Source organism: Haplochromis burtoni, unplaced genomic scaffold, assembly GCF_018398535.1.
Source record: "Haplochromis burtoni strain Fernald_Lab_line unplaced genomic scaffold, NCSU_Asbu1 Contig_307, whole genome shotgun sequence".
Taxonomy (NCBI): Eukaryota; Metazoa; Chordata; class Actinopteri; order Cichliformes; family Cichlidae; genus Haplochromis; species Haplochromis burtoni.
This window is the reverse complement of record NW_024582668.1, coordinates 178,060-190,566: the sequence shown is the minus strand read 5'-3', so window position 1 is coordinate 190,566 and position 12,507 is coordinate 178,060. Positions and strand designations below refer to the sequence as shown.

The window sequence follows — 12,507 nt, the reverse complement described above, 5'->3', positions numbered from 1 at the left end:
TGACTTATAGCCTAAGGTAATTTTGCTGCTAAACGTTAAATAAATAAGGTAAACAGCTTTCAAGAAATGTAGGACAAGTAGGACAAGATCTTCCTGTCGGGTAAACAATTTGGCAACGACCACAGAAATGCAATTGCACCGTTTATTTCCTTCCATTCTTATACACGTTTCTCCAACTGAAAAAAACATACTGTAATGTGCAAGTCACAGATGTGCAGATTGTAAAAGCATTTCTTCCTTTAATAGAGAGAACATCTGTATTTTAAATGGTCAGTTTCTTTGAGATTCCACTGCGATAAACAAACGTAGAAACTTTTCCATATCACAAAAGAGAGTAGTGTCTAAGTAAGGGTGGGTTCCGTCGGTTTACTCAGACTTCAAGCCCTCCTTGATGAGGTTGAGCTCGTAGCACAAGGTCTCATAGCGGTACGCCATACGGATCTGAGGCACGTTGGTTTTGCGGATGTCGTTGCCCTCTGGACCCTCTTTGAGGTAATCCTTACCCAGGAAGTGGCGCTTCTCCTGCAGCGCAAAAAGAACCCCACAAAGAAATGTTTTAACTGGCAATTACAGTCAAAGTTCTTCAAACCACCTTTGGTAGTTCTCACTATAGTGTCACTAAGAATATATGTATTTTGCAATGTTCTCTTGGCTCTTGTTATTCTCTTTGACTCAAGTACAGACTTGTAGGTGTGTGTCTGTTTTACCTCATCAGAGAGGGCGCTCTGAAGCACGCTGTTCCTGGCAATCTCACACATGTCACAGGTGCTGAGCTTGAACACCTGAGCTGCAATGGCATATTCTTCCATTAGAGGTTCCTGTGGACATTAAAAAAAACAAGACTGATATTACTGAATACTCCTGCTTCAACTTGAGATCATATGAAATAGATTGCATTAAAAAAATTTTGCACACAACACCAATTTATCTGATTTACAGAATGTGTTTATCATCAATGCTGACCATCTCTGTCCATCTACATATTAAACAATAAACAGCACAACAGGCTGCGTGTATTTGTCTATGTTGTCACCAAAGGCTCAGACCTTGGTGTAGTGGAACTGCATGGGGTCATCGGTGGACAGAGACACCACCAAGCCTTTCTTGTGGAACTCAAGCAGCGGGTTCTTGGCATACTCAAGGAACAAGCTATTGTTGCTCAGTGGGGACATGGCGATCGGGATCTGGGTCAAGACATACAGGTACTGCAGCACGGGGCTCTGTTTGTGAAGGGTTGAGGGGAAAACAGTGACTTTACAAGCTTCATATTTTTAACAAATATAACAACACAAAATATAAATAGGCAATAATCAACTTTTAACTTGCTCACAAGAATCATGCCAAATCTGAAATTGAACTTTACACTTCAATACTAGAATTACATGTCAGTTGTATCATTGGCCACATTCAACTGAAGAGTTAGGCTGACTTAATCTATCACTGTTAACTTGTCAGACAGATATTATATAAAATGTGGTGTATAGGCAAACACATAAAAAAAAACATTTTCTACTTTGATTCGACTTATATTGTGTTTTAAGACTATTGTTATGGTTGCTTGGTCTGGCAATTGCCTGATCATGCATATGAATTAAAGTGCATTTTAAGGCAAATGAAATGCTGCATTCAGAGGACTGACCTTCTTGAGGTTAAGGCCATGAGAGATATTGTCAGCAGTCATGAATGCAGCCAGCAAGTGGGTTATGGCACCAGCCTCTCCGCAGTGAGGCCTGAACATGAATGTGTTCATGCCCCTCTGTCTGGAGAGCAGAAGAATAGGAATGATACAACAGAAAGTAGCAGACATACTCAGACAAGAGTTAAATATATACTCACTGTAAATGTTTAGAGAAAATAATGATCTCTGAGAAAGAAATCCGAGTGCTTCAATCCAATAGGATGAAGAAAGAAAAAGCATGTATGGAAATAGCATTACTCACTTGCGCAGCTGGTTGAGGGCAGCGATATTGGCATACATGTAGTAGATGTAGTAGGTGTAGGAGGGGTTTTTGGCGATGTCCCACTCCTCTGGTTTGGGGCTTTTAGTGGAGAACATGTGGCCACTGTGTTTGGACTCATCATCCACACTGTCAAAGCCTGTCACCTACACATTGAGTAGAAAACAATGGATTATCCCGGGATTATACCGTAGTATTCGGATTGAATCTTTTCTACAGCTATATCTTTATGTGTGGATTGGAAATCAAGGTTCAGCATGTATTTTTGTGTCTGAACAGTGACTCACATGCTTGAGGAAGATGCTTAGCTCAGGACTGGACTGTGGATCAATGGTGGCCTTGAACACAGGCAGGAAAATGTTCTCCAACATTTTGCCAAAGTGTGGCACAAAGTTTCTGCCTCTGAAGATGTCGCTGAGATAGAACATGGACAAATGGCATTATTTAAATGAAAATTTCATCCATTCTTGGTAGCAGTAGAGGTAGCTTTAGTATTTGAATGCATATTCTTTAATGCAGGCAAACAAAAAGAAAAAGCATGAAATGTATAAATGTAAGAGTTTTCCATCTCTCTGACAGTTTGGTGTGTTTATACAGAACAAAGAGAAGACTGAAAACTTACTAGATCCTAGGTATTTGAATCATCCATTTGAGGTTTGGGGAGTAAACCCTGTGCCTGACGAACCAGTTCGAGAGCTTGTTCCACTCGTTGGCGTTGCAGCCATAAATGGACAGACGGGGCTCAGCATACTGGTACTTGGCTTCCTCGAGATCACTGGCTACTTCCTGGTTTCCCCAAAGATCAAATCAAGCTCAAATCACCAGTTCAGTGTATAAAACTGAATATTAATAAAGTAGTTATAACAACCTTGATCTTCAGCTGCCACAGTGACAGTTATACAGTTTTACAGAGAAGTCGTTTGAAACTAACCTTGATGATAGTGGCAAAGTACTCTCCATTGATGTGATTCTCTGTCTTCAGGTACAGGTCACGCAGCTCACTGGCTCCTACTGGGTTGTACTTGGCGTTGAACTTATCGAAACGCTGGAAGGTTTGTCTACCCTTCAGAGAAAGATACAAGATGATAATTTAGACCAAAGAAGTTATAAAACTGAACAGGCAACACGACACATTTGGTTTTAATAAAAGTGTTTGCTTTTATAGAATACAAACTTTTTGATATTTAAACATTTCCTCAAGAATTAGAAAAGAAGTTTATCCTATAGCCGAAACACTTGATGAATCCAAGGTCCACTACTGATGATGTGCCCCAAATTTTAATATGATCATTTAGATCAGATCTCTAATCCCTAAACCTAACCAAGGAAAAATGGCAGATTATCTTGGGTAAAAGAACGAAGGTTGAGGTACACAACGATGTGTGCCGCTGGTAACTTTTCTGGGCTGCTTTTCCTCATAACAGCCATCCTCCAAGACTTTCTCCATTTAGACCAATGCATTGTAAGGGATTGTAACATCTAATCCTTTTACTGAATCTGATCCAGTTTTCAGGTTTTAGCAATGTGTGGCCTACAGAGGTGAGGCCACACGTTGCTCACCCAGCAGCAGTTTTTCCTGCGCATTGGTCATCATGGTACAAGTCCTGGTAAATGGTAAATTTGGCAGCACTATAATCTTTATGTTCTATGTGTACAGTCCTTTAAAGATAATATAAAACTGATGGTTTATCTTTCAATTATAATGTTTGGGTTATTTTTTTTGTTATTATCTGACTATTACATATTTTTATTCTTATCTTGAACACTTAATGGCTTTCATGGAAATGTATCCTGTCAGTATGTGTGCCTTGTTACTTTACTATAATAAAAGTCTGTTATTAGTTGTTAGATTACTAAAAAAAAAAAAAAAAAACCCACAGCGTGCACATCCAGGGAGTCCACAGTGAGGTCGTATGGATGCAGGTTAAGGGACTGAAAGAGCTCCTTCATGGTGACCTCCTTCCCTTTGAGGTTGTGCACTACACGTTCAGCATCCACACGGTAAGACTTTTTGATAAAGCGCAGCAGGTGCTTCTGGTTCATGCAGGCAGCAGCATGGATGTGAGTGTCCACCTGGAAAGGAATAGAGATGGCAGGGTGATCAGTGAGGTTTTTGTTTGTGCAATGTAATACATGTGATCGGTCACAAGAGGGAGCTAAAGACACCACGAGCTGCACTGCAGCTGGAAGTAAGGAAGATGATAGAAAATGTGTGAAGTGATCATGCACAACATATAAATAGGACATTACTTAAACTCTACTACACATTCCAGTTAAAATCAGCACAAAGCTGTTGATAGTCACAGATTTCTGAAAAATCCTGCAACTGTGCTAATCACACTGGTATTTTATTTTATGTCACTTCACATTAAATTGACAGAAGGTTTAAAGCAACTACCTTTCTGCAATTGTAGAAGTCCCTGTGAGGGTTCTTCTTCACCTCTTTCATCTCCTCCATCTCATTCAGCATCTCATGCACATTAAACTTGGACATGAGAAACTTAAGACGGCGGTGAGTGTAAGTCTTTCTGCAAAATAAAGTGGAAATAATTGTGCTTTGATAGCACTTTCACCTAGGAAGAATTACAGCTAAATTACAAAAATGAGGAGAAATTGTGTTGGCACTTTTTGAAATCAGATGAATTTCAGTTCTAAAATCTAAAAACAGAGTAATGAGCACTTTTAAAGGACTCACGTTGGGCCCTGTGCAATAAGAGCGATGAGGAAGTTCATGTCATCGATAAAGGTATTGAGGTCTGGGTAGGGCATGTCCTTTGGCTGATGTTTGTCAGCAGCTGCAGCGTCATTGTACACATAAATCACACCATCCTTCATACGAGCAACATAGCCCAGATTCTTTGGCAGGTTCTTGACATCAAAGGGGTCTTCCCCTTCCTTTGGAGGACTTGTGAAGACTGAGGATAGATGCGACATATAATTAAGTACACATCTTCTACATAAGATCATTTCAAATCATGCTAACCCTGATCTCCTTTTATTATCACCTGGCTCCAATTGTTCTTCCGGTCTGAAAGATTCTCCTTCAGTCTGACGCAGGTACTGGGAGGCTGTTCTTGGGAAGCGCTGGAAGGCCAGTCGCATGTACTTCTCCCTGATGGTTAAAGCACGGTACAGACCCCTGCATGCCAGCTCAAAGTCATCCATGGTCACCTGAATAGCACATACGAGAGATAACAGTTAACTGTTAAACAATGTGGAATTGATGAAACACATTAGCCCTGTGTCAGACTGGCTTCCTGTCCAGGTTGGCCTATAACAGCTGGGATGAGCTCCAGCACCCCTGCGACCCTAAACTGGATAAACTGGATGGATGGATGAAGCAGATGGAGACTATACTGTTAAAACAAATTTAAGTACTAGAACTTTTTATTTGCTCCAATCTCATCTCAATGGCAATTTTTTTTTAAAAAAGAGTATATATTACACAATCAGTCATTTGCTCTGTGTAATGTTAACATAACATGTTGCATATGCAGTGAACAAACCTTTATCTTAACAAATGTGAGGCCCAAAGTTAAAGCAAAGTCACTTCCTCCAAAGTTTTCTCTCGCTCTACTGTAAATGTCAAACCAACGGTGGTGAAACCTGAAACTTTAGCGTACTCTCACATGAGCTCCACTCATGGCCTTTTATAGTGGGAGGTAGCCTGTGAGAAAACTCACGCACTAACAAAATATAGTCAGTGAAATTTATACTCACCACTTGTCACATTCATGTCTGCTTGACCCAGTTTGAATGTGCTACAGGTAGTTTCAATTTTAAAGCTATCAATACCAAATCAAACCCAATTCAGGAGTCGCTGCAATTGAAAAGCCAGTCTGATTGAAATGCATGTCAGTCTTACCAAGCATTTGTGACATAGTGCTTAGTAAACTACTTTCTTTTAAAATTCAGTTCATGTTATAACTTTCATAAGCTTTAAAGACTTTTACCTTGTCGCACCCAGAACCACCCCTCCGAGTGACATCACAACGTGCTAATACACTGTGAAGTTACACCACTGGACGAAGGTGTTATTTATGGTTGACCTCAAAGTGTAACATAAGAAGTTTAATGTTTTTTAATTATGCGAAAATAAACAGTACCCCAGCAGCATAGTCTCCAATGACGGCCACTCTCTGGAAGTCAGGCACTTCCAGATAGGTGGGCGTGTCCACTTCCACTGACACTACAGTAGCAGCTGCCTGGGAAGCACCCGTGGGCACGGCCATGGTACGGGAGCGCTTCTTGCTGTGGAAGATGAGATAGTGAAGTCTGGCTTAATTTTTCTGTCAAAATTGATCAAATATTTGTTGTGACTACTAAGCAAATTTCCCCCATTAAATAATAAAGTTATGTAATGATTTTTTGTCGTTGTGGTTCTTTCAGGAAGCAAATCATGATTTTTGTAGCATCACTATTCAAAATCTTCCATCTCACCGTTTCTGCTCATCATCATCAGTGTGCAGATGGTGGGCCATCTCATGATGGATGATGGGACAGTCCTCAGCCACATCAAACATGGAGATTTCATCGCGGATCGTTTCGTCTTTGGTCTCAGAAGCAAAGACCTGCTCTGCGAAGGCCCTCATCTTGTCATCGGTCTCTGTGATGCACACAGAAAGTTCAAGTAACAGAAATGCATTCCGTTCATATAACACCATGCAACATCGAACTAAACTAGGCGGGCCACATTCAGGATTGCCTGCTATGATCTACATTACAAAATGAAAAAATTTTAAGGAGGAAAATCTTGGACATGATGTACTGCATTGCATTGCATTCACAGCATATTCCTCAATGATGTGTACAGGCTCCAGCACAAGCATACATGGCAACAGTCACTACAACTAGGAAACTCTGACCTCCAGTATAGCCTGCAAAAATCATGCATATTGAGGGACTACACTGATGAAGCACTCCAGGTCCACTTCTCTTTATAATTGCATAATTGCACCTAATCTGCCACAGTGTAAGTGGCTTTTTATTCTTGTTTTTGATGAAAATATGCTAAAAAATATATACGCACACGCAAAGATTAATGCAAACACACACAAATATGAGACAGTGACAATGCAAAGCCTTTGTAGCTCTATTTAACAACCCACTGTGTACAAAAATACTCTCTAGACCAACTCTACTTTTTTACATGCACTTGCAAGAGCCAACACATTCTCCTCTAAGGTGACATCTCTAGCATAGAGTTTGATACTGAAGTGACTTTGGCTTCCATTCGCCATTCTCCATACTTACTCTGTTGACCTGATATACCCAGCAAGAGAGAGAGATGCATCATGGGGAATAAAACCCAGAAAAGAAAGTGTTAGGAAAAGCATTGGTTAGATAATATTATGCAGAAGGTTATACATGAATAAACCCCAAACACTTTATCGTTATCCACAGTACGTTGATATCAAGTTGTATAATATAAAAGTCTATATATATATATATATATTTATATAAATAATACAACATAGATTAGAAAATGCATGCAGTAGCAAACCTTGCACACATGAATAATGAAATTAAATGTTGGACTACTTGTGATAAATGGGTAAGTGACATTAATGTAAGGCACAGTGTGAGGATGTGTATGGATTGGACACATGGCTGTTAAAATTGAGTAAGTGTTGCAACTGAATGAAATGCAGGAGCTGGACAAAAAACTGCTGACCACATCTTCAAAATACACGCAGAGATTGTTTCATTGTGTCTCTGCTCCCAGTGGAGCAACATGTTTCAACTAAAATGTGCAGTATGGTCATGCATATAAGGATGCACTAACTGTGTGGCCCTGGGATATGCTGTCTGTGCCAAACGGTTTGATTGTCACCTAAAGTTCTTGATATGTGCATCGCTGTATGTTAAGCTTTCCGTGGTGGCAAAAAGTCTTTTATTAATGCAAATGTTCACTTTCAGTTGAGTCCTCATGGATCAAGCTGTTTGTGGAGAACTGATATTGAATGTGAACAGTTTATTAATAAATGCTGTCAATTTGCACTTTATCCCATCATTTCCTTTTTTGTGTTCATTCGCAAAAAGAAAAAAAAAACATCAGAAAAGGTTGCTTTCAAATAAAAAAATGCAGGTTTGGTGATGTGACTGCCTCACAACTAGGCAGTAAACCATGCATTTTGAAATACTTGAATCTGTATTTCAAATTCCCTAATTCATTTCCCATCTAGATACTTACTTCCTCCCTCTGGTGAAAAAGCAAAAAAATCCCAGTCGGGGTGGGACAGTCCAGGTTAAAGGGGAAACAAAACATGCCTGGTTATATCTCAGAACAACAATAACAATGAAATAAGTGTGTTAAACAATTGATGAAAAAAAGTCATCCATAGTGGCTCGTGGAGCAGGTGAGGTCTCCTGGAAAACTGCATAATACTCCTATCGCCATAGCTAAATATCACTTTTAGTAAACTGAATTATTGGTTCAATCATTTCTCACTCAACTTTGTCTGTGGCTGATCAATAGGTCTTAAAATCAGTCATATTTTACCGCATTAATTGTTGCAAAATAATTTGCAACAAGTATTTTTAATTGAAAAGTTGTACTAATGAATACAACTTAATTCTATTAGCTGTGAAGTCAAACCTGTCTGCAGGTGGTCAGGCTTCAGCACTTCATCTTTTCACCTTTTGAAAGACTCTTGCATAATGTAACTGGCCGGTTGCCCTGTGCCTGGTGAAGGCAGGCCTAAAATTAGCAACTATTACTGCAGCATTCAAAATAGTATTAATGACAGAGATTTTCTGTGGTGGGCATGTACTACAAGAAGGATCACAATGAAAGTACAAACCTAGAAAAATTATCTGGATGGCAAACACAATCTCTGTGAACATGATGACAAATAGCATTCATCGTATTTCCTTTCCTGCTATTTTCACTGTTGATAGTAAACCACAGGTGCATTACCAAAAGCTGATACACACCCCTGTAGTACAATACCAACGACTATATACCGCATGCTTAAAATAGATCTTATAGATATAGAATTGTATTAAATGAATTGTGCATATTAACGTTAGTTAGCTAGTGTTATGCAGACACAGATCACTATCTCACGCTGGACATATGTGCATTTTTAACCCCAGTGAAGCTGCCATTAAAGCTGTCACTGCCACCCATAAGGAAGATACCCCTGGAATGGCACTGCTAAACAAATGTGGATTTATTGCCTAAACAGTTGTTTATACTACATGCTGCACAGAAAAGTGTGACCAGTGTAATATAAAATCAGCACATCACTTCATCTCAGTCAGGAAGTAGGGGGACATCTTTGTCACCCTTCTGTCTTCTACTGGTTAAGAAATTCCATGAAATGATAGCACCACTGGTGAAGACTTTGTTCATTTCTTTAAAAAATCTCCAAACCTCCCCTCTGTTAGTGTAGTATATATGAAGTCCCTGTTTCATTTTGCCCAAACTGACCTGGAACCAAAACTTTCGGCATGGTGATGGTCTTCAGTTAAACTATCCTGAGGACTGGTAGCGGGTGGTCAGGCACTGGACCACTGTAGTTGGGAAGTGTGGAGCCCCGCGCTTGCTCTGGGCAATATTAAGCACCCTCTGCTCAACTGTAACCAGAACCCGCTGTGGCCACATGAAACATGCCTTGATGTAATGTGGAACTCATATGTGTCTAGATCTATTTTAAGTCATCTGTGTGCATACAGGACCCCCCCGGCTGGCATAGTGTTTTGACAAACTGACAGGTATTTGCATACATGGGGACTCATCTTATGAAACACCATGATAGCTGCATGAGTTGCTGTGAACATGGTAGGTGGTACATAAGATGGGCTGACTTATAAACCACTTCTTGGCATAAATTATAATTAGCGAGGAAGTAGAAGAAGGAAATTAGAAGGAAGCTCACATCCACATTGCCCTGTCTGCACTGTTAGTGTTCCATCATTAGGTGGTAGAGACAATAACATTCAACTTCACAACAAGGTGCTTCCTAGCACAACATCATGGCTGTGCAGATGACAGTCAGCTCTTGTCTCTGGATTTTACATCTCTATCCTGTTGCTGAAGGATCCCATGCATTTGTCAGATTCTGTGTGGACTTCTGTAATAGCGTCCTATTGAAATAATAAGCCACAAGTAAAGTCAAGGACAGGCTGTGAAGTGCTCAAAACTCGCTATATCCTGGCAAGAGATCACTCCTACTCTCGGCACTCTACATAGCTCCCAAAGTCCTGCCTTAAATTCAGTCATTCTTCTCACTTACAAGTCCCTTCACACTCCTGCCCCTCAGTACTTCTCTGATTTCCATCACTTCTAAATCCCTTCCCATAATCTTCGATCCCCAGTCACTGCTGGACAGGTGTTCATTCTGCTCACCGGTTGGCAGACTCTGAGGGACATAGCTATCTGAAGTCTCCCCCTCCATTCAGAGATGCTGAAACCCTAATACAACCTAGCATTTGGTCTAACCCACAAATTCTTCCTCATTTGATTTCAAAAGTACTTTACACAAGCAACATTTTAAAGCTTTTAAAGCTATAAGGGCTGGACCAGTATTACTGAAATGCTTTTTAAATGAGAAAATGTGACATTGCTTAAAGAAACACAACACTTCACATCCAATTCAACTATTCAAATATTTCTCAGCAAAATCACCTTAGAGTCACGTGAAAAAGAACAAGCTAACCTCACTGAATGATTACCACCTTTAGCAGCAATAACGTGAGGTAACGCATCGCTATCTTAAGGTCCTGCCCCAGCATTTTGATCAGATTGAAGCCTGTACTTGGACAGAGTATTGCATGGTATCACCTTTTAGGCATACCTTACGGGTGTACTTATTTTTCACAGGACTGCATATACATGTTTTAACCTGTACACAATAATATGCGTTTAAGTAATCATATACAACCAAGCCTATTTTCTGAGCTAAAACTCATACAGATTTGGGTGTGCAGCTTCCAGTTGCTTTTGGCTTTCAAAAGAACGTGCTTTGAGCAGGAAACACATGAAAAACAGGCACAGCAGGTAACGGTTAAGATTTGCTAGGAGGCACTGGGTTTATGCAGCTTACTGTGGATTAAAAATGTCAAAATAAAATAACAAAAAAAGTTTAACTGGGAGAAAAGCCTGGGGCCTCATTGTAATTCATGAAATGAAAATATTCCAGTGCTTCCTTGGGATAAATTCTTTCAGTTGTCATTGCTGTTGAAGTTTTCTAATGTAGTTTTACTGCTTTATCAAAAATTAAATTCCATTTAACTCTAAAGCTTTTGACAGAATCAGACAAAATAAAAATGAATCTATCTGGAGGGCTAAATACTGCAGAATAGCAGGATATATTATGAAAATATATGAAGTTGATTTGTGTTGCACACGCTCCCATTTCCCGATGTCTGTGCAGCTGGAAGACACAAACCAACAAGCCATCTATTTTTAGGGAATGTGATTCTAAATGTCAAGGTTCCTCTTACTAGTTAAAGAGATCAAGTTAGACGTGGGCAGTCAGTCAGTTCAGACTTTGGGAATTAAAATGCCAGAATGGGAATGTTTAAATTATTAAAGGTGAATTAAGGATTTTTTTAAAAATCATTTAAAATAGGGCACAAATTTCACAAAAATACCTTTCAAGTATTTAAACTTCACAATCTTGTTTTACATTTCCTTGTAATTGTAACGACAGGTTTTTTCTACTATTAACTTAAACAGAAGAGATCTGTTTAATCCTCTCAAACTTTAGCTGGTGTGCCCAATTTGCACAAAAATGCTAACTAAAGTGTTACAGCTACATGCCTCAGTAGGAAAAATCAGTGCTTCCTGCTCAAATGCCACAAGGAACAGAGTGTATCGATCTGCCACGTGAGAGTGAACTTCAAGGATAAACAGCTAAAATGACTGATTCAAGAATTTCGTCTTTCCAGAGAGATCTACACTCTTCAATATGAACCTGAGAGGTTATTGGCGGCTGTAGCCTAAATGTGATTTAGACAGGCAGGAGGGAGCAGAGTGTCCAAGTTTGTCCATCTCATATTACTCCTATCATCATCATCCAAACTGCCAGACACTACCAAATAACAACAGGTGTCACAGTGTCTGGCTCCCGCTCTACAGGCGTTCTTTGGATCTGGCCATGCAGCAGTTTCCTGTGATTTCCACATTTCCCCTTAGTTTTGGGGATATATTGTAGGAGATTTTAAGAAACACCAAAGCACGAGTGTAAACTGTAAATGTAGCACACAAACAACTGAGTGATTCCTATGGATAAATAGTCCAAATTGGTGTTACATGATGTTTGGGATTGAACATTCCTAAGTGCAATGTTAACACAGTTCTACCTATAGTTCCTCTAAATGAATAAAGTCTTCCCAGCCTCTACAGGATGTTCATCTGCTCCTCTGAAAGCTGCAGGGAGACTTCTGCATAAATAAAGGCCACTGAGTCTAAATGTACCAAGAACAAGATTAAACTTGTTCTTCTAAAAAAAAAAAAGGTTCTGGTGCACAAGAAAGAGTCTGCTCTTTGCTCACATGTGCTGGTGGAGGGCTGCAGTATGTTGTGTTTGGATTGTAATCA

General features: G+C 39.7%; 1 protein-coding gene across 3 annotated transcripts; it reads right to left on the bottom strand.

Moving 5' to 3' along the window:
- Positions 1 to 128: 128 nt before the first annotated feature.
- On the bottom strand, positions 129 to 9,531 carry ampd1. Of its 3 annotated transcripts, XM_005941633.2 has the most exons (17): positions 9,394 to 9,531; positions 8,152 to 8,160; positions 7,212 to 7,220; positions 6,399 to 6,564; positions 6,065 to 6,209; positions 4,964 to 5,129; positions 4,654 to 4,873; positions 4,357 to 4,486; positions 3,837 to 4,031; positions 2,890 to 3,021; positions 2,581 to 2,744; positions 2,246 to 2,372; positions 1,941 to 2,104; positions 1,640 to 1,760; positions 1,047 to 1,220; positions 708 to 818; positions 129 to 522 (listed from the first exon to the last, which is right to left on the bottom strand). In XM_005941633.2, the coding sequence occupies exons 1-17, from the start codon at positions 9,413 to 9,415 to the stop codon at positions 367 to 369; spliced, it is 2,211 nt and encodes a 736-aa protein (XP_005941695.1). In that variant the 5' UTR covers positions 9,416 to 9,531; the 3' UTR covers positions 129 to 366. The 3 variants fall into 3 exon arrangements, with proteins under 3 accessions (XP_005941695.1, XP_005941696.1, XP_005941697.1); XM_005941634.2 differs by lacking the exon at positions 8,152 to 8,160; XM_005941635.2 differs by lacking the exons at positions 7,212 to 7,220; positions 8,152 to 8,160.
- Positions 9,532 to 12,507: the final 2,976 nt, after the last annotated feature.

Bases quoted from the DNA above. Each gene is read 5' to 3' on its own strand.
- ampd1 (XM_005941633.2), bottom strand. From the start codon at position 9,415: ATGCCGAAAGTTTTGGTTCCAG. The intron at 2,745-2,889 runs GTTAGTTTCAAA...TGGGGAAACCAG, and splicing joins ACTTTGCCACTATCATCAAG to GAAGTAGCCAGTGATCTCGA. The intron at 2,105-2,245 runs GTGAGTCACTGT...CTCAATGTGTAG, and splicing joins TAAGCATCTTCCTCAAGCAT to GTGACAGGCTTTGACAGTGT.